We start from the raw sequence: 21309 nt of genomic DNA on the forward strand, positions 1-21309 counted from the left end.
GCCAACGCCAATGTGTAAAGAATGTACTTTAGGATTCCTCAACGGACACGAGCAGCTCGTTGAAGAGCACTCGCCAACCTCCACCTCACTATTGCGTAACTCATCACAGCGAAGAAGCACTTCCCTTGACATCCTTTCCTCAACCCTGCGCGCATGCTCACTTCCCCTCTCGGGCAGCATTTCCCTCCAATCAAGATTCGCTTCTCATTCTCTCGCGTGTTTCTCTTTTGATTACGTCCATTGCTTCTATTTCCCAGCAACCCGCGCGCCCTCGCGCTTTTCCTTTCGACCCCGCCTCTACCCTTCGCTAAAGAAGGCGAGAGTTGGGGGCTGTTGGGGCGCCATTTTGTTCCTTGGCTTGGGAGAGCCGGCACGCAGGGGGCAGTTAGTAGGCCAGCGAGGTGGCGTGGGGGATCCTGAGGTTTGGCCAGAGGGCAGAAGGAGGCAGGGGGTGGGGGACAAAATAAAGACTCGAGGCGCCCTCTCCTCCCCACTCGCCGGGACCATTTTGACTCACCATGTCTGGAGAAACTCCCGCCAGCGATCAGGTGAGCGAAGCGGCCCTTCCACGCTAAGAGTAAGGCAGTAGGTAGAGCAAGTTTTTGCTTTTGAGGAGAAAAGGGATGGGATTAAACCAGACGGGGCCACTGGAGCCTAGAAGGGGTGAAAATGGCGTTGCTTAGAGGGAAATGAGAGAAGTAATTTCCGTGAATGGGGTCTCGTCTCATTCTGCTTGTTTCCCCTCATTTCCAGGCTTTGAAGTCTGTCGCTGCGACTCAAACCCTTTACCCCGCTTAGCTAATCGTCTGGTTTATTTTTGATTTTAAAATGCGTTCTTTGAACCAAGACCACATAGTTCAATGCTTCACGTGAGGGTCTTGAAGATTAGCCCAATTCCCATGAGTAAATCCCACGAAATTGATGTACATCGGATGACCGGATTGTCAGTATTTTCCCCCACTCAATTGTGGGGAACCTTTATATGTGAGGTAATGGTGGGAATTTCGTTTTTCGTTATATGTCCTTGCCAAGAATTAGGAAAGAGTCCGACGTTTCAAATTTATGAATTGTGGTTTAATGACATTTTGTGTAAATGATTGTAAAAGGTTTTGTATTGCCCTAAATTGTTGAGGCGTAAGTGGAAGATTTCGGTTTTCAACTGAAATTGCAGTGGATGTGTAGGAATGGAAATAAGACTGCTGTACCTTCAAACATATAAATTACATAAGTCGTTCTGTTTGTACTGATAAGTAAAAGTCACTGCTGTGGGTTTAGTGGTTTTATTTCTATAAGGTTGAAATGATATCATATAGTTGACATTAGCATGGGTACAGAGCTAATAAAACTAATACTGTGGATCCAGGGATAAACTAGAATTTTCTTTTCTTCATAGTATCTCTAGCTGGTCTTTAGTTTGCTAAATTTCTTTACCACAAAATGTATGTAAATATGTGCTTTCCCATTAAGGTTACTATTATGAATTAGTCTTGTGCTCCAGGAGGAAGGTGGCATAGATATATTCTAAATAAATAAGCTAAAAATCAAGCATTTTCTTTACTGGCTAGAAGAAAAATTAATTTGTTTTCTTGACGGTGATAACATATGCTACATGTTTCTATGGAGCTACGTGGATGCTGTTATGCCAAAGATTATTTGCATATCTAGTGAACAGATACTAATCTGGCAGTTTTTATCACTTTTATAGTTTATATACAGCCAGCTTTTTAAAAAATTGAAAAATAATTAACGTATTGCAAAATGTGAAAATTATTTCTTTATTTTTCATAGTTATGATTTGCAAGCCTTTACGCCATGCATAAGTACCCGGTGGCGTCATGAAGGTTTTTCTTTGGGAACACCAACAGGATAGTGAGGAGGGCAGGCCACAACACTTAGTCCCCAACATGGGGTTTTCCAACACCCTTTTTTGTGCTCACCAAGTAATTTTAGAAAGTAGGTTGGGCCTGGTGGGACTACTGCTCAGTAGGGTTTGTGATTGGCCATTGAAAATGTATTTGGATTTGTAGATTAAAAGAATGTTGTTTCGGCAGCAGTGGCTACCATAGTGTTGGTTTCATTTCCCCTTCCTTCTCCTATTTTCCACTGTGTTTTTAAAAAATCACATTGCCTGCACTTGGGTTTCTTGTGTATGTATGCTGGGGCGGGGGGGGGGGGGGCTTCTGCCTTCCACAGTGGCCATTTTGTGGTTGTACCAACATGGGAAGCTGTATTGCTGACACCAGTTGCCTTTTCTTTGCAGCAGTAGACAGAGTGAAAATTAAGTTGGAAGGGCCAAGCCAGCCTCTCACAGTGACAGCCAGTTGGATGAAAGATACTCTGGCACTGGGTGGTGGCACAACCACAAAATAGCCACTGTGGGAGGCAGAAGCCTCTCCTCCCCAATCACACACAGAAAAGAAACCCAAGTGCAGGGGACAAGTGATTTTTTAAAATTTGAATCTAGCTCTTCCATTATGGGATTGTGTCTGCAACATTCCGTACAGGATACTACAGAATGGATTGCATGGTTGGGTTCTGTGCTCTGCCAAGCTGTAGCTCCCTTTAACCTGGGACAGATTTACTGGCCAAGTGAAGTTTTGGCTTTGAAAATGCTTTTAGGCAAGGGTAAAAAGATTATTTCACTCATATAGGAAATTAAAATATGTTAATACTTACCTGTGTGTTAATTTAAGTTGAGTATCTGCCAAAAATGAGGCCCATATTGGGGTTAGAAAAAATGAAAAAGCATTTTCAACACACAGTTGGAAAGTCCTGATGTTCTCTAGAAAGGGTTAGTTTTCTTATTTATTCAGACACATGTGTCTTGTCCATTTATTTTGTTTGTTCAGTTATGCAAAACTAAAGTTCTATAGGCTGAGCTGAGCTTGCCTTAAGCCAGTGGTTCGCATATGAATGGAAAACCCTGAGGTTTCTCACTGAAAAGAATAGTAAAAGTGGATAAGTCTTCTATAAATGACTGTTGTGTTCTGTTACTAATTTTTGACAGTGCAGCTCTGCAGGGAAATTCTGAACTGTGCCCTAGAACACACCCATGTGTGGCACTGGTGAAGTCTTGCTGGATTCCATGTAAATGGAGAGTGTACTGTTCAGAAGTCTGCAGAGTGTCAGAGTTTCTTGGCTGTCTAGATATGGAAATGGGTTTCTGGAGACTGAAAACGTACAGAAAAGGGTATTTCGACGAGTGAAAAAGCTCTGTCTTCCGACAGCATGCATTACAGGTGCTTCTCTGCTCACTTGTCCCCCATTCATTATTTTTCCCATAGTGGAGTGCCTTTCAGAGGAAGAGCATTTTCCCCCTTCCTGATCAACCATTTATTCTATCAGCGATTTCCAGATTCTTTTTTGAATGGACAGCTATTGGTAGAACTTCCCTTTCTGTTTAAGGACTTGGCTGTTTATTTCTTCAGTTCTGTATCATGTTGCATTGTTCCCTGCTCTAGTTATTTCTGTTATAGACTAACTCATTGCACTTGCACACTTTTTGGAGGTTTGTGATGCAGTATAATCATGCTGCTGGTACAGGATTATGCAAATATTGAACAGATATTTTAAAATGGATGATTTGACATGTGTGATAGCTTAGTGTGGGTGTCCCCAATCTTTCTGATCCTGAGGCAACTTTGGAATTTTAATAAGAGGAGCTGGATGCAGCCACAGCTTTGACAGTAAGTCTTGAACATTTCAGGCAGAGCCTCTGTTTACCTGAATGCCTTTTAAAGTAAAAATATTATTTTATTGCATAAAGACAGTTTAACTTCAGTCATACAGTGGAGATCCTTGTGCTGTGGTAGCAGTTACTGCCCAAGCAACATTCTAAAAAATCTGCATGGTCAGTTAGGCACCCTGCTGGGCAAAATCCCTGTCTGGCCCCACCCAGTTACTAAAATGCTTGGTGGGTGTCTAGAAAGGGGTTGGTGGGTGCCATAGCACCAACAGGCACCATATTGGGAACTCTTGGTGCAGCATCACCTACAAATCTTTGATTTCTGCATGCAGTTCCTTCACCATTCTTGTTTACATTTAAATAACAATATTTAGATCTTACACTTTCTGCATATTGGTACAGTTATATTGGTTACTTACACTGCTGTGGGGTAAGACTGACTTGGATAGCTCAGGATAGCCTCATCTTGTCGCATCTCAGAAGCTGAACAGGGTCAGCCCTGGCTATCCTTTGGATGGGAGGCCTCCAAGGAATAGCAGAGATGTAAACTGTGGCAAACCACGTGACTCTTGCCTTGAAAACCCCAAGGGATCACCATAAGTTTGTTGGGATTCCATAGAAAATCAGTGCAATTCAGCTCTTCATAGAGGAGTAGAGGCTGGAAAACACTAGTGGAATTGTGGCAAATGAACTTAAGGCTTTAAAATGCACATTTAATGGAGTTAATTACATAACAGAATAAACATTCAGATTCTTTCTCTCTTTGATGTCTGTGCTTTTTAAGGCTGTTAGTTTGAATGCTTAACTATTTCCCCAATACAAAAAATGAAGCTGCAACATCTAGGAAAAGAGGAGTAGAAGTAGAAAAATTCTGTAGAGCATTCTATGCATTCACTACTTATGATCTGGAAGAAATTTTACTGCAGGGAGGAGTAATATTCTGATATGCTGCCCCTTCCTTTTGCAGTTTGAAGTGGTATGGGAAAAATTTTGTTGCCTTATGATTTTACTTACTATGTAAACACTGGGAAACACTATATTTCACTAGTTTCTTTAAATGTAATTTTTCCTAAACCCCTTCTACTTGTCAATTTTCCAGTTCTAAAAAGATTCCTGGTGCATTCATGGTTTTCAGTCCTTGGTATCTGCTGCTATAATGTTCATTCGTCAGGATGCAGCTCTCTTGTCTGGTTCAGGAAGACCTATAATGAGTACTGCAGTCTTGTTTTCTGTGGGCAAGCAGAGAGGCCATACCATGCGAAGTAGTTCTGTACAGCTGGTAGTTCACATCTTTTCATCCTTTCCTCAATCTAGAAATTTTCATCCTTTCCTCAATCTAGAAAACGCTGCAGTGGATTGATTGGAGAGGATCCTATCACTTCAGTACAGGCTTCTCTGAGTACACTACTGTTAGCTAAGACAGATTTTGACTTTGCTCTCCTCTCCATACCACAAGTTGAATATATTATAATATTATTAACTAACTCTGAGAAACTTGAATATAATTTCTAGAATACCTCTCATTCAGGGAGTTTGTCAAAATTGATTAGCTTCAGTAATAAAACCTGCATCTTGTGATATCCATTAATTTATCACATTAACACAGGTGAATACAAAATTAATAACATATTTACTCTTTTATTTAAGCTCTCAAAACTTGCTGTTTCTGTTATTTCTTCAGATGCATTAATGTTATATAGATTTGCCTCTGACAAACTTTGGCGTGCCTGCCCTGCTGTTTTTTCTTACTGCAGTCTTTCAAAATGAGATGCAGTGTCTTTGACTGAATGTACCTGAGGAGGCTAAGTTAAGAATATGAGTCTCAGGGCAAGCATGATTTTGGGATAGAAGACAGTAGTGGGACTCTGGATTCTACTTACCAGTTTGGGATCCCTGCCTTGGTGTTTAAGGTTTGTAACCCAGGCTTTCTCTGACTTTTTATTTTCAGATTTTAGCTAAAATATTCAAACTGTTTTGGGATTTATAGTGCATTGCAAAGGAAAAGTACTTAGAACTGGAAGTTGCTGGCCATATCTTCTCTACTAGAAGGCTGCTATTTGTGTTCTTATTGTTGACCCAGAAGGGAAACGTGGTGAGAAATATGGTGATTTCAGCAGAGCTTAATAGCAGTCTTACTTAAGGAGATGGAAGGTGGTACGCCAACCTAGCAGATCTCAGTTTTGTTCTTGCATGGCCTTAGAGCAGAACTGTTTGCTTTCATGTGTAGACAATGTACATTTATCTTGTAGAATTTTTATCCAGCCCTTAAACTGATTAGCATCAGGCCACAAAAGACTTCAACCTCCAGCAGTTCCTGCCTCCATTTGCTCATCCAAATATATGGAAAAGAAAAGAGATCTCAGACAGCCCACACTTGGAAGAACTGTCATAAAAGTGGGCAAGCATGCAGTGCAGGAATGAGTGATAGTTCTACCTGTTGGACAGAAAGAACAGTTTTGGAATTCTCCTCCATCTATTTCAACTTACATTTTGCTTCTTAAAGATAAAAGAATATGCAGTGCTCCTTCTCTTATGGTCTTCACAACCCAGCTCATAGTTCCTGGGATGTTCAACTTCTGGCTCCTCTTTGCTTCAGTAACAGCTTTTCTTAATGCTGCAGCTGAACAGCTAGATTCAGCTGCCTTTTCTGCTTCCCCTTGCCTTCCAAAATGCCAGGGAGGAAAAGGAGCCAGGGTATGCTCACTGAAAGACACAGAGGCCCTTTCTGCATGGGCGTAATACAGCAACCCAGGGACGGCAAAAACACCATCCCGGGAGCGGTGTGAAGCCGCCCCTGTTAACCTTGCTTTTCCAAAGCACCGAACAGTACCGGCGGGGAGACGCTGCTTTCCCCCTCACCATCCCATCCAGCATCACTCTGGAGGGGTGCAGAGCCCCGCCTACACTGCCCTCCGGCCCCTGGAGGTTGGAGGGCAGTGTGGGCGGGTCCCTGCAGCCCTCCAGAGCGATGCTGGATGGGATGGTGAGTGAAGGGGGGCGACCGGAGCCTCTCTGGCTGATGGGAAAGTCGGTGCCGCTCACACGCTAGCGTGCGAACGGTCCCCAAGCCTCCACCGGCATGATTCATGCCAGTGGAGGTGCATTTCCGCCCGTGTGCGGAAAGGGCCCAAGTATTGAAATAATTTAAAAAATCAGACCGAGAGGGTTAGGCATAGCAAGAAACATCCTTCCTGCCACAAGATTGGTGCAGCTGATGAGGCCTTCCTCAGCACCAATGGGTACGCAGCTTAGCAGAAAAGGAAGGGGGGGGTCCTGCCCACGACATGCTACTATTCTTTGAGGCACAACCCAAAAAAGAACTGTAAAACAATGAAAATACAATTAGTGTGACTTATCAAGGTCTATTTATGTGTAGTTAGAAAATGTTGACAGAGATAAATTTTTCTCTCTTTCTCACAATACTAAAACCAACGGGCATACATTGAAAATGCTGAGGGGAAGAATTAGGACTACATTAGAACTACCACAAGGGAACATTTCATCCAATTCATGATTGGTGTTTGGAATATGCTGCCACATTGAGTGGTGATGGCCACTAACCTGGATAGCTTTAAAAGGGACTTGGACAGATTTATGGAGAAGTTGATCTATGACTACCAATCTTGATCCTCCATGATCTGAGATTGCAAATGCCTTAGCAGACCAGGTGCTCGGGAGCGGGAGCAGCAGCAGAAGGCCATTGCTTTCACAGTCTGCATGTGAGCTCCCAAAGGCATCTGGTGGGCCACTGCGAGTAGCAGAGTGCTGGACTAGATGGACTCTGGTCTGTTCCAGCAGGCTCTTTCTTATGTTCTTAGTTTTAGATTTTACTGCCAGAATTCAGGTTAGTTGTACTGATGAGAAGTCTCTTCCTTAACAGGGGAATCCCAACCTCCCAATTTTTTCTGAGTAAAGCAATTTTGAGGAGGGACATCAAGAGTGAGTGTAGGAGAGTAAGAAAAACAGTCTCAGAGAAAGGAGGATGGGACTGGGTGTATTTGGAGGTGAGATACTGGATGCTTATGTTGAGGATTAATGAAAGAAGAAAATGGTGGGGTGGATGGCAAACAGAAAGGAAGGGATTTTTGTTTTTTTAAGTGACTGAATAAAGAAACCATGGGATGGGGGGCTCATGTGGTGATGAGAAAAATGGAGAGAGTGGGGATATATATGATGCTTCTGTAAACATGGTAGTATTTAGGGATGGCGTTGGTAGCCCCTGCATTGTGAGGTCCAGCAAGATCCACAATGGATGTAGCAGTTGGACTAAAAAATGAGTTGTACATGACTAAACAGTGTAGCCATGTGCAGAAGTACTTTAAAAAATACTGCAACTGTGCTTGAGCTCAAGTTACACATTGCTCCTTTTCTACTGTACTGTTAAAATAGTATTCTGGCTTGTTTTTAGGCAAAGTTGCATTTTCCATTTACCTTTTTATCTGTTAACGTAAAGTAAAACTGGTAGTTTTAAAGTGGAATAATGCAATGAACCTCACTAATTGCTTTGATGCATTCCTGTTTGAATATTTTTGCTAGGTTTGGGTAGAATATACCACTCTTGGATGGAGGCTTGCAAGCAGAGGGAAAATTGAATAAGCTATACAAACTGTAATGCTTCTTAGGAGCTTTACCAATTTGAACATTGTTGGTTTCTAATAAATGGGGAAAAGATATATAACATCAGTGAGCAAAGTGTTTAGTTAAGTCTTGAGAGTATTAAGTGCAAGCCTGTAACTGAATTTAAATAATCTCAGCATTTTGTTTATTTTTGTATATTTAAACATAACTGGTTGTGGTGCTAAAATTAACTGGTTAACAGCCATGCGTCATCCTGCCCTCTCTGAGCCTCTCGGGCCCATCTCAGCTGGGGGTTGGATGGAGCTCACCAAGCTCCGCCCCCTTGCGACAGGCCACCCGGCATCTTCTGGGTGGTCTGCCACAGCTCCTGGAGCCACCCTCTTAGGACAGCCCAGCCCTGGTGTTCCCTGGGTCTCCCTGCCTCCGCCCGGCAGCGCAGCACTCGAGGTCCTGTCTGCTGGGGCTGTCGTCACCTCTGCAACCCCTGCCCAGGCCTCTCCGCTGCTCTTGCCATTGTCTTCCCAGTCTTCCCAGTAAGCTGGCCAGCTGCGCAGGGGGGCTGGGAACTTCATCCAGGGAAGGGGTTTGCCCCACCCCGAGGACTTTTTAAAGGTACTCTTAAGCACTGTTTGATGAAATATACAAATGTAACCATTCAATCTTGACTGAATTATCAGTTTCTGGTTTGAAAAGTTGAATGCATGAATTATTCAAAAAAATTTGCCATGCTTAGCTGCTGTCATAGAAAAGGGTTTACTTTTATCAGTGCCATAAAATGAATCCTAAATACAAGGAAAAAATAAATTTGATCATATACTTTTGTAACATAAGACACTCGACTATTGCCCAGAATAACATTTAGTATAAGTTTTTTTACATGTCTAATGATTTATATTTTTAATAACGTTAATGTGCTAACTTTTTCTAAACCAGGGGTCTGCAACCTGCGGATGCTGGCAGGGGCTGATGGGAATTGTAGTCCATGAACATCTGGAGAGCCGCAGGTTGCAGACCCCTCTAAACATACATATTGAACAATGCCTGTAGGGTAAGAATATTGTAATATATTCCCCTTTAGCAAAAATTTGATTGGCAAAAACTTGCCATGTGGCTGCAGTTTTTTAAATACTGTAGGTAAACATGCTATCTTGGAAGTACATTCCATTAAGAATAGAACTTAAAGATAAATGTTTTTGGGAATTCTACCTTACACTGGAGGTATAATAGCATTGCATATTCATTTCAACTTCCAGTAATGCTGGTATATACTAATAGTTGATTTTTAGGCAGCCTATTCTACATTTCAAAGAGCTGCTGAAGACTTGTTTATTTGTCTTGCCTGTTGTAGTCTCATGTTTTGCTTTAATGTGCATTGTTTCTGCACTCCTACATTCCTGCTGGGTGACCTTGGACTAGTCACAGTTCTTTGGAACTCTCTCAGCCCCACCTACCTCACAAGATGTCTGTTGTGGAGAGAGGAAGGAAAGGACGTTGTAAGCCACCTTGAATCTTCTTAAAGGAGAGAAAGGTGGGGTATAAATACAAACACCTCTTCTTCTAAACCTGGGGTCACAGGTCATCTTGATTTTATTGCAATTATGCAGTTTCTACGGTTGTTACTTAATAATGATAGCAGTGAATAAGGGAGGCTAAGGTTTTCATACCATCATTCCCACATATTGTCCTGTACAATTGCTGTAAAAATATAGTAAGAGTTGCCTTTGCAAAATAAGCCAGCCATGCATGCAGCCTCTGTAACTTTGGGGGCATTGACAAAGACTATCTGTTTCTTCTACTTGCAAAGGGGAGCATGAATATAAAACATCTATGTGTGCTGCCACCAGAATGGAGCTTTGCTATTCTGAAGGCTACCGTACCAGGCTGTGTTGCCACTAATTACTGGAGAGTGTGTAAACTATTCCATGTATTGCCTCCAGAATGAACCTTAGTTTTAAACAAACATTGCTTGAAAGGGTGCATATAGAAATGCCAGGCTGCTGTCAGCCTCCCTAGAGCTTGAGGAGCAGGTCAGTGGGCTGAAATGATGTATGACATGCAATGTTTTGTCACTTTTATCCTGAACCTTTCTCCCACTTGCCCACAAGTGGCAGCCCTTTTGTCGGAATTGAGCATCTGATAACCCTAGCAAAGTATAACTGTCCCTGATGTATAGGAGTTGGAGAGTGACGTCTGTGTATGCTGACCCCTTTCCTGTAGTCTGATAATGGGGGAAGGAGTAGAAGAGGAAATCTCAGAAAAAATTTTGGTGGCGGGGTCCTACCAGCCACTGATTATTTGGCTGAAGTATTCCCTCTGAAATGTATATCCCTTAATGTCTGAGGCAGCGAACCCTCTTTATTTTTGCTATGCAGAGGTGTGGCAAGCAGCCTGAGGTAACAGCCAATCCATCAGCAGCAGTGGCATAATGGTTAAGAGCAGGTGTATTCTAATCTGGAGGAACCAAGTTTGTTTCCCGCTCTGCCGCTTGAGATGTGGCGGCTTATCTGGGGAATTCAGATTAGTCTGTGCACTCCCACACATGTCAGCTGGGTGACCTTGGGCTAGTTACAGTTCTCTCAGGACTCTCTCAGCCCCACCCACCTCACAGGGTGTTTGTTGTGAGGGGGGAAGGGAAAGGAGATTGTAAGCCCCTTTGAGTCTCCTACAGGAGAGAAAGGGGGGATATAAATCCAAACTCTTCTTTCTCCTTGCTGCCTTCCAAAACCAGGGAGTCAAACCGGGCAGCTGCTTTTCCATTGAGACCACAGCAGTACGTTGTGAAAGACTTTGCAGAAGGTTCAAAGAGGTGTCTGCCCAATGTGCCTTGCAGACAAGCTTGATAGGTGCTGGGAAAGGGCAGGCCTGTCAGGAGAACAGGCAGGATGAGAAAGACTGGGTGAGCCTGGCGTGGGGTGTTCCAGCAGAAGAAGCCAGCTTGAAGACAAGATAGCCAGCAGGAGGGAAGGATGTAGGAATGGGGCTACTAGCCTGGGAGGTGTCAGGAAATGGGGCCACCCATCTCTTGGGGGCAGCACCCACCATAAGAGGGGTCTCCTGAGGGAGGCCATTGAGGCCACCCAACATGGCAGGATGAGGCACTTACGCGACAATCCACAAGATGCACAAGAGCTTCATGAATAGAAAAAAGTGTGTTGAACAGCTGCAGATATTAAATTGTGAAGTGTTTAATCTGTCTTCCATCATGTGCTTGCTTTTTTGTATAAAACTTGTAGACTATGAGGTGATGAAGAAAAGTTTAAAATAAAATCAAATATGACCATGACATCATTGATACTGTTTTCTTGTTGACTGTGATTATGTGTGCAATTTCATCTGTGTACTGTTAGGAACCTCCCCCACCATATCTAGTGATGCACTTATTGATAATAGGAGCAGTTGGCATTGAATGTATCAGTTTATTAGGGATCCTTAACCTTCTGCTTTGTGTTTTCTAGGCTGCTGAATATGTCCCAGAAAAAGTAAAGAAAGCTGAAAAGAAACTAGAAGAGAATCCATATGACCTTGACGCTTGGAGCATTCTCATTCGAGAGGCACAGGTTTAGTGACATAGGATTACATTTCCTTATCAAATGGGTCCACGCACGGTGATTGGTTCTGAAATAATTGTGTATGATTTTACATCATAAATATTGTAAATATTTATTGGTTTTCAATTTTTAGAATCAACCTATAGACAAAGCACGGAAGACCTATGAACGCCTTGTTGCCCAGTTCCCAAGTTCTGGCAGATTCTGGAAACTGTACATTGAAGCTGAGGTTAATATTTTCATATTCTTTTTAAAAACATAATAGGAATTTAAGTTGGTGCAGAAACATTAATTTCTTAGGCATATACTCACAAACAAGGGTAAAGGGAGGACCAGAACATTTCTTCTGTAAAATAGGTTGAAAGGGGTAATTACAATGCATTCTAAATATTTGGGTTTCTTTATGGTCTGATGATTGTTGCATTATGCACTTGCAACAACATTAAAACAGTTTCAATGGTATTGGAGTGCTTTAGCCTTTTATTTACTTGTCGTGTCAATTTATTGCCTCCTGTGTCATTTATTTAGAGCTCCTTTTTCAGATTCTGACTTAAATTTTGTTGTTACTTGTTGGGCTCTAATAATTTGATTTGTAGGTTGGTTTAAATTTCTGAAATGTTACAGGGAGGGATGGGGTGGAAATGCAAATTATTTTACATGAAAATAGCTGAAAGTGTTAAACTTAGATGTCAGCTATCCTAGTCAAATGAAAGTACATGCCTAGCACAATATCGCATCCTCAAAATGACTAAGTTATGTACTATTCTGTTAAAATGTGCAATGAGACCTGTCTTAATCAGCAGTATTCTTAGAAAAAAATAACTTGTTATCCTTATTTATATTTTATCTAGCTACATATGCTTTTTACTAGCAAATAGACATCTAAAATAGGTTTTAATGTAGTCGATAGTCACTTACTGTGGTAGTTATTATGCAAGTTGCAACTTAAATTTATATCTAAAATGGTAAGTAAAATCAGTTTGAAGAATTCCTGGTATATAGTACATATGATATACAAAATTGTGAAGATCTAATCTGAGATATCATGGTATCAAAAAGGTGAATTATAGAAGAATATTATGTATGTGACTTCCACAGGAGAAGGTCATATGATCTGTTTGACTGCAGGTTTAGGGCAAGTGGGAACTGGTAGGTGAACATCCTGTTTCTGAATTTATATTTTGTGAAGTCTAAGGAACTGTTTACTTAAGGAGACATAGTATAGCAACATTGAACAACATTTAACAGTCCATATTTTATAGACTGAAAGAGTGTTTCCAAGGATGGAAGGATTTCCACCTGCAGAACACAACTTCTCTGCCTCCCCTTCCTTGCTGCAGCTCAAATGCTACTTCTTGGAGACTGGGAACCCCAAGGGGTCTGAGAAAAAAACTTTAAACTGCAGCAAGAGGAGCGATGTGAGAAAGTCATGTTTTGTGGGCAGAAGTCCTCCTGTCCCTGAAAACACTCCAGTGGGTCCATTTCTCCTTTCCATACTAAATTGCAGTATTACACTTAGCTACATGGATACACTTACATAATATAGTCCTTAATACTATTTTCACATTATAGACTTTTAGGGATGTTGCAGGTAACTGAGAACAAGAGCCCTCACAAAAGACTCCTTTACTGTCTTCCCTTCTTTTTGTGCTGGCACTGCTCCCTCCAGCAGGTCCTAAGATGCCGATAACATCAGCTGCATTAGGAAGAGGGAACTGGCAGAAATTACCCTTTATCTTCCCTCTTGTACAAATTGAATGTGAACTTACACAAGAATGGAAAGGGGAATTTCCCCCTTTGCTCTGTAGTACCTATATTATATCGGACACAATTCCTTTTTCTCTCAGGCATGCTTTTGTCAGGGTGGAGGGAATTACAGAAAGGAAAGTTAGTTTTCCATGAATAAAGATATACTCACAATTGTATGAACCAAACTTGTTGACTGGAATGTGTGAATGAGAAATGGATGATTGTCTTGTTTACTTACATAGGACTTACTCTTCTCTGACTAGTTTGTGTTTTGCATTTTTTTCACTGTTGAGTATGCAGATGAATAGGGTTCCCAGCTTTTACTGGATCTAGTCCTGTACCTCTAAAAGCAATCCAGAATACTGAAATTACTTGTGTGTTTTTTTTAATTGATCAGTCTCACACTTGGAAAAGCTTCACCTACTTAATATATACCTCAGGGACACCCTTCAGTAACTTGACACTCCACTTTATCTGTGGTATTTAGAAAGTGGACCGGATACAAAATACCATGTTCAATCTTCTGCATGTGCAAAGATACTTTTTTCTGTAGGAGTTACTTATGCTTCTCCCAAAGCCCCCCTTAAAAGGTGCAGGCTTTTGAGGGTGACACCGAACAAGAGGTGCTACAGGAAGGAAAAATTAGCTATCTTCCCTCCTGCCTCTGGAAGCATTTTATGTGACTACATTGACCTCCTGGAGTCCTAGCCAGTGTATGTGAGATCAATGGTTTATATGCTAGTAAATTAAGGACTTGTTCTATCCTCGATTTCATAAATTGGACTTTACTAAAAAGCATTATCTTAATTTAAAACAGGATTTCTCTTTGTTTTGGGAACATGTTTACATGCTAGATTATGCTTCTACAGTGGTCATATTTTGTATGTAGCTAGGTAGTTTTCTTAGCTTGTTAGTGCTGTAATCTTTGATTGTCAGAAATCTTCTGCAGTTTTGCAGATAAAAAAAACCCTCATGTTTTACTGGCCAGTGAACATTTTGGCTAGTTTACATGTTCACATGATTTATGTTAAAGAGCAGTTTGACAATTAGGTTTGACTATGTGCTGGCCCCAAATTTTTAACTTATTCTGGATTAGTGGTTAACATACCTTTCTGATATGGTAACTACTTTCTTGTATGTTGTGAAAGTTATTGTGTAAGTAATATGTAGAATAGTTAAGAATAGACAGTTTTTGCTTTTAAAGGTTTAAAAAGAACTGTTTCTGAAAACAGATTGTTATGATAAAGGTTTGTATTTTAGGTAAGAGAATGCTAAGCACATTATTTTGCTGCAAACATTTTACATCAGACACCTGTTTGTAGGTTCCTGCTACATTTTAGAAGAGGGCACAGTGACATACATTTCTCTTGTGTGTACACTGGTCTTGCAGAGCAGGAAGTAATAAGTTCTGCTTTTTAAAAGGCAAAGACTTTTTAAACCTTTTTTTAATGTGACTGTGGAAAGTTTGCCTTGATCCAGAGCAACAGTCCTTCAAACTAATCAGGATCTCATCAAGAGACTGAAACTTTTGACTGGGCTGCACAGACAAACCTTCTTATTGATAACCATAACACTCTATGTACATTTATAGTTTGCCAGTTCTATTAAAGATTATCTTGTTGTGTGATGTCTTGTTTAAACTATTGAACATCCTGCATAGCAGCCCCATTGCTCTCAATGAATGCTCCAAATAAGTGGTGGTGGGATATAGCAGTGAAGATTGAAAAGGGTTCCCATCCCCAAGTTTATATTTAATTTAGTTTCCTGTTAGAAAAATTGAAAGAGTGAAGGACTTGCCTGTATTCAGGAAAAATCAATGTATACCCAGACAATCAGGAAAAAATATTCAGCCATTGGCCTTTTGAGTAGGACTCTAACTGACATAATTTTATTGATTGGTACATACAGATAGAGTGCAGTAAAGCAGATTATCACTGCTTCTGTATGTCAGTTATCACAGTTTCAGTTATATATGTTGGATGGCAAATAAAAGTAGGCTTATTTAACTGAACAGCTGAGTAGGCTACTACCTGTAAACTTTGCATATCTCTGTTGTCAAAGGCTAGAAACGCTTCAACTTTTTATTTTTTTTAAGTTCAGGGAAGGAACTTAGAATATCTGAGTTTATTTTTACTTGCCTATCCATGGTTATGTCCTGGAACTATAGGAATATGAAGATCTTTGAGAAATCTGTTGCTGTTACATAATCCATGTCCCCCTCCTTTTGAAGGAATTTCACAGGTCACTTCTGTGCCATATTGAAATGCTACTTCTGTGTTTCTCTTAATCATGTTTGAAATAAACAGACTTGAACCTGTACCTCTTTCCAATTTCTGTGTGATTAATTAGACACCCCCCCCCTTTTCTCTTAGTTATAAATCAAGTTAGTTACACATTGGCTGAGATTAAAGTCTTTTAAGGAACACAGTAATGCTAGCTCAGAAAAAAGAATAGCTGGGGTGGGGGAGCGTTGTATTAAAAGCTATTTTACTGTATAGGCCAGAATTTGAGCCAGCAGTTGGCAAGGTCTTGATTATCAACTTATTTCAGTATGGTTGCTGTTGCTTATGGAGGTGGAAAGGAAATAGGGAATAATTAAAATATTTATTAGACACTGTTGCTCAGGTGACATGCATAAAAATGACAATTCAAAAAGATACAAGTACAAATTCTGTTCTGGGGAAAACGGCAGTCATCTGATGGCTGGATATATGAACTTATTTCTTGTCTGCCATTGTGCATTTTGAAGGGAGACACACAGATGTTGAAGGGAGACACATTGTGCATTTTGCAGGGAGACACAGATGTTACTCCCTTTTCTTCACTTTGTCACTATTATAGAAGATTTCTGCCATATGTAAGAAGATGATGTACTTTTATTTGAGTATGAGACATATTGTGTCTGAATTTGAAACTCCTGTATAGGATATATTTTAGAGAGGGAATATTAATATAAGGAGGTTTTTGTGGTCAATCCAGTTTTAAATTGGTAGTCCAGTCCAGTCCCTTTATTAGGCATATAATCAAGAAAATGTCAAACTAAATTGGTAGTTAAATGCCAGTGCTTTATTAGTTGTCCATTTCACAATAGGTATGTATGGCCAGAGAAATTCCTGTCAGTTTATTGAGGCTGGGACAGAAAAGAGGGCTATGGTCCACAGGACAGATGTGGTATAACATCAAGTCTTGTATAGATCTCACTGCCCTTACTCAGCTGTAACATCCATGTATGAAGGAAATAGAAGATTGAATTAGGTCTTCTCTTCCAGCATGGCAAACTCATTCACAGTCCACAGGTGTGAGCTTTTGTGTCCTTTCTTCACCTTTTTGCAGTGGAAGACTTACATATGTGTCTACTGTTTTGATTTGTTTTATCTATATTTGTATTTTTGTTTGTATCAGTTTCCTGGGGGGCTGGGGGGGGCTCTGCCTGTTCTTGCTAATTGAATCAGAACTCGTGCAAGATCATCCTTTGGGACATTTTAGAAGTCTAGCTATAGAGTTGGTGCTAATTTATGTTCTTATGTTCCTTTCGTGAGCCATAGTGCCTTCAGTTTTTTTCTGAAAATTTTTCTAAATTTTGGAAGGCTGGCTCTAAAATACTATGTAGCAGATTTCCCCTCAAATCTTCTCTATATTTCACTTCTTCAATTGGAATTTCATTGTAGCTTATGTGCTTAGTATTTAGAATGACACTGTTCTAGGTTTCAGTCTTGGAAGTGTGTCAGCTTAGATTTTGTGGTCTCTGATAAATGTCCTCCATGTAATTAAAAGTATTTCAATATTAAATTTTGTAACAGATGCATTGAATACAATTTTCAACATATGCTACATTGGATAATGAAGCAGCTTTCCGTCTAATAGATACATGGTTACCTACCTCACAGGGTGAGGCTTAATTTATTTTGGCTCTTGTGAAAAAAAATGCAGAAATTTTAACTATTATTATGTGGGTCTATCACATGAGAAAATAAACTACAAAATGTTCCCCTTTAATTTAAAAATAATCTTGTGTTTATTATTTATTTATTCCATTTATACTCCGCCCTACACCAAACTCCCAGGGCAGCTTACATATTGGGGATAAAAGCCTCATTGAAACATAATTAAAAGAGATTTAAAAACATACAGTCCTAAAAACATAAACATTAGAAACGCCATAAAACATCATTTAAAAACAGTAAATAAAAACATTAACAATCCCCACCCTACTCCACCTTCCCCTCCCCCACCCTTCAGCTGGCATCGATGCGGGGGACCCTGGGGGTCACACATTGAAGACCTGGGTAAAGAAGAAGGTTTTAACCAGGTGCTGAAATCCATGAAGTGTCAGTGCCTGGCAAATTTCTGCAGGGAGGCTGTTCCACAGCTTGGGAGCTACCATAGAAAAAGCCCTCCTGTGAGCCCCCTCCTGCCACACCTTGGCAGCAGAAGGGATTACCAGAAGGGCCTCACCACTTGGCCTCAGTACACAGGCTGACTCATGTGGGCATAGGTGCTCCTACAGCAGTGAATATCTTTACTAGGAAATGTAAATCATTAAACCCTTGATTTTGTGTAAACAGATTTTGTGTAAACAGAAATAGGCTATATATTTAACTGAATGTTTAGTCTGTCTTTGGACATCCTAATTCATAGAGTATCTAAATTATATTCAACTCTTGGGGGTCCTGTTCCTATGGGTATGGGCAATTCTGGCAATTCTCAAAATTCTACCTTAATATGTGATATAGCATGTAAGTATTGTATGTTTGTACTTCTTCACTGAGAAGAAAGCTTTTCTTTAGGAACTTCTCAGACTTCATGACTCCATAAGGTATCTAGAATGGATTTCAAAAGTTACAACAACCTATAAAATGATTCAAAATATAAATATAATGTATAAATAAGATAGTAAAATATTAAACTTAAAATAGGAAAATATGTACTCTCAGATTGTCGCCTGTTGAAAACCCCTGCCTCTCATCACCATCCATCTAATTTCATATAAAGAAGGACTTTTGTGCAGTGCAACCATGGTCTTAGTGTGCTAGTGGGACAGGAGAGGGCTGGTATAAATACTAGTTTGTAGCTCAGACAACAGAAATTTGTGGCATTTTAATGTGGCATTTTAAGGGATCCTTTTATGTTGGCTTGCGTTTGTAGACGTGCCATTGTGCTTCATCTGGTGTGTCTATTTCATGGACATTGTTTGAATTCCTCTTTAGAAAAGGGGGGAAATTATTAAAGAGAAATTCAAACAAATAGCCAAGACTTGTAGGGAGAAAGTCAGAAAAGCTAATAAAACAAGCTCAGACTTATGCAATATGTTAAACTATAAAAAGGGCTTTTTTGGCTATGTCCATAGCGAAAGGAAGAAAAAGGATGATAGGGTCACTGGCTGGAGAAGATTTTGAAATTCTAACGGGACAGAGAAAAGGTGGAACTACTCAACACCTTTGCCTTTATTTTCCCCCAAAAGAAAAACAGTCCTCAACTGGGGGGAAATGGATCAGAAGATACAGTAGGGCAGGGGTCCCCAAACTACGGCCCGGGGGCCAAATGTGGCCCCCTGAAGGCATTTATCCGGCCCGCCAGGCATGGCGGCGATGGCTCCATTCATGTGCAGTGGGGGCTCAAGGGAGAGGAGGAACCGGCCCCAACGGCTATTGATTGCAGTTACATGATGGCACCCCCAAATCTCCATGAATTTTCTGACCCAGAGTTGGAAACCTTACATGTGGCAACGCCTGCTCCACCCTTCCCTCTCAGCTACTCCATGTGTTGCTCTCAGGCTTTCTTGGTTCCGGCCTTTACTCCCATTGGCATCAGCCAGGCTGGCGAATCGCTCGCTGGCTGCTAGGGAGGAAAGAACCCAGGAAGATACCTGATCCTGGGTTAGATGGAATGTTTCATTGGGAAAGTTCTGCTTTTTTTTTTTTTTTTTTTTAGGGGGAAGGTTTCCCCAGCCTCCCCAACAAATATTTTGGAGAGCCCACCCCTGCAATCTCTGACATACTTTGGTCACTGCTCCCAAAAAAATACACCATGACAGAGTTGCCGAGTTAAAGTGCCAATCAAACATTTTACAATCATTTGTGCATAGGAATTTGTTCATAGTTTTTTTTAGTCCAGCCCTCCAACAGTCTGAGGGACAGTGAACTGGCCCCCTGTTTTAAAAGTTTGGGGACTCCTGCAGTAGGGGAAATTTAGCACAGAATAAACAGCTAGTACAGGAATACCCTGAATACTTTAAATGAATTTAGATTTCCACTGCCTAATGAACTTCATCCCTGTTAGCACTTGAAAGGGAATAATGTGATCACTGAAAATCAACATGGGTTTCTGAAAAACAAGTCATGCCAGACTAATCTTATCTCTTTTTTTGATAGAGTGACAAACTTGGTAGATGAAGGGAACGCTGTGGACGTAGCATGCTTTGATTTTAGTAAGACCTTTGACAAGCTGCCCCGTGGTATTCTTGCAAGTAAGCTGGAAAGATGTGGACTAGACAGTGCAACTGTTAGATGGATTTGTAATAGGTTGACTGGCCAAACACAAAGAGTGCTCATCAATGACTCATTTACATCCTGGAGAGAAGTGAGTAGTGGGGTGCCACAGGGTTCTGTCCTGGGCCCAGTGCTATTCAATATTTTTATCAATGACTTGGATAATGAAATAGTGGGTGTGTTAATCAAATTTGCAGGTGATACCAAATTAGGAGGGGTAGCTAATACCCTGGAAGACAGAGGCAGGATTCAAAATGATTAGAGAGCTGGGCCAAAACTAACAAAATGAATTTCAGCAGAGATAAATGTAAGATTTCACACTTAGGCAGAAAAAAATGGAATGCACAGATATAGGATGGGTGACGCCTGTACATGTGAAAGGAATCTGGGAGTCTTAGTAGGCCACAAACTGAACATGAGTCAGCAGTGTGATATGGGAGCCAAGAAAGCTGCAAGTGCAATTCTGGGATGCATCAATAAGAGTATAGGGTCTAGATTGAGGGATGTAATTGTACCCACTCTCTACTCTGTACTGACTATCAGACCTCACCTAGGAGTAATTGAATTGTTCAGGTTCTGGGCTAGTGTTTAGTTTAAGAAGGATATTGACAAACTGGAACGTGTCCAGAGGAGGCCAACTGAAACGATAAAAAGTCTGGAATCCATGCCCTATGAAGAGAGACTTAGGGAGCTGGGGATGTTTAGTCTGGAGAAGCAAGGGTTAATGGGGAACATGATAGTTATGTTTAAATATTTGAAGGGATTTCATGTCGAAGAGGGAGCAAGCTTGTTTTCTGCTGCCTCAGAGACTAGGACACAGAGTACTGGATTCAAGGTGCAGGAAAAGAGTTTCCACCTAAACATTACGAAGAACTTTATGACTGTCAGGGCTGTTCGACAGTGGAATTCACTGCATAGTGGAATACACTTCTTTGGAGGTTTTTAAACTGAGGCTGGATTATCATACATCAGGAGTGCTTTGATTGTTTGTTCCGGCATGGCAGGGGGTTGGACTTGATGGCCCTTGTGGTCTCTTCCAACCCTGTGATTCTATGCGTTTGATAAAATACACCTTTACCAACAGCTTTTAAGATCACAAAGGATATTTACTTTTTACAACACTGGAGTGAAGTATGTTTTATTCTTCTCCTCAACAAAATAGTTCTAAATATATTGGGTTAGAAAAGACAGCTGCTAATTTTTCTGTTTACACCCTTTGCTAGATTCAAAAAGTCCTCCCATAATTAAACATGCATGTTTT

The 21309-nt window shown here is 40.8% G+C and overlaps 1 protein-coding gene across 1 annotated transcript in view; it reads left to right on the forward strand.

Annotated features, from left to right (window-relative positions):
* Positions 1–294: 294 nt before the first annotated feature.
* Positions 295–21309, forward strand: part of CSTF3 (cleavage stimulation factor subunit 3) — an 88387-nt gene continuing 67372 nt past the window's right edge. The window contains exons 1-3 of the mRNA XM_048485000.1: positions 295–548; positions 11719–11820; positions 11945–12040. Of these exons, the coding sequence (XP_048340957.1) occupies positions 519–548; positions 11719–11820; positions 11945–12040 (228 nt within the window). The 5' untranslated portion in view covers positions 295–518. The remainder of the gene's footprint in view (positions 549–11718; positions 11821–11944; positions 12041–21309) is intronic.

The sequence above is a fragment of the Sphaerodactylus townsendi genome, linkage group LG02 (assembly GCF_021028975.2).
Source record: "Sphaerodactylus townsendi isolate TG3544 linkage group LG02, MPM_Stown_v2.3, whole genome shotgun sequence".
In the NCBI taxonomy this organism is placed as follows: Eukaryota; Metazoa; Chordata; class Lepidosauria; order Squamata; family Sphaerodactylidae; genus Sphaerodactylus; species Sphaerodactylus townsendi.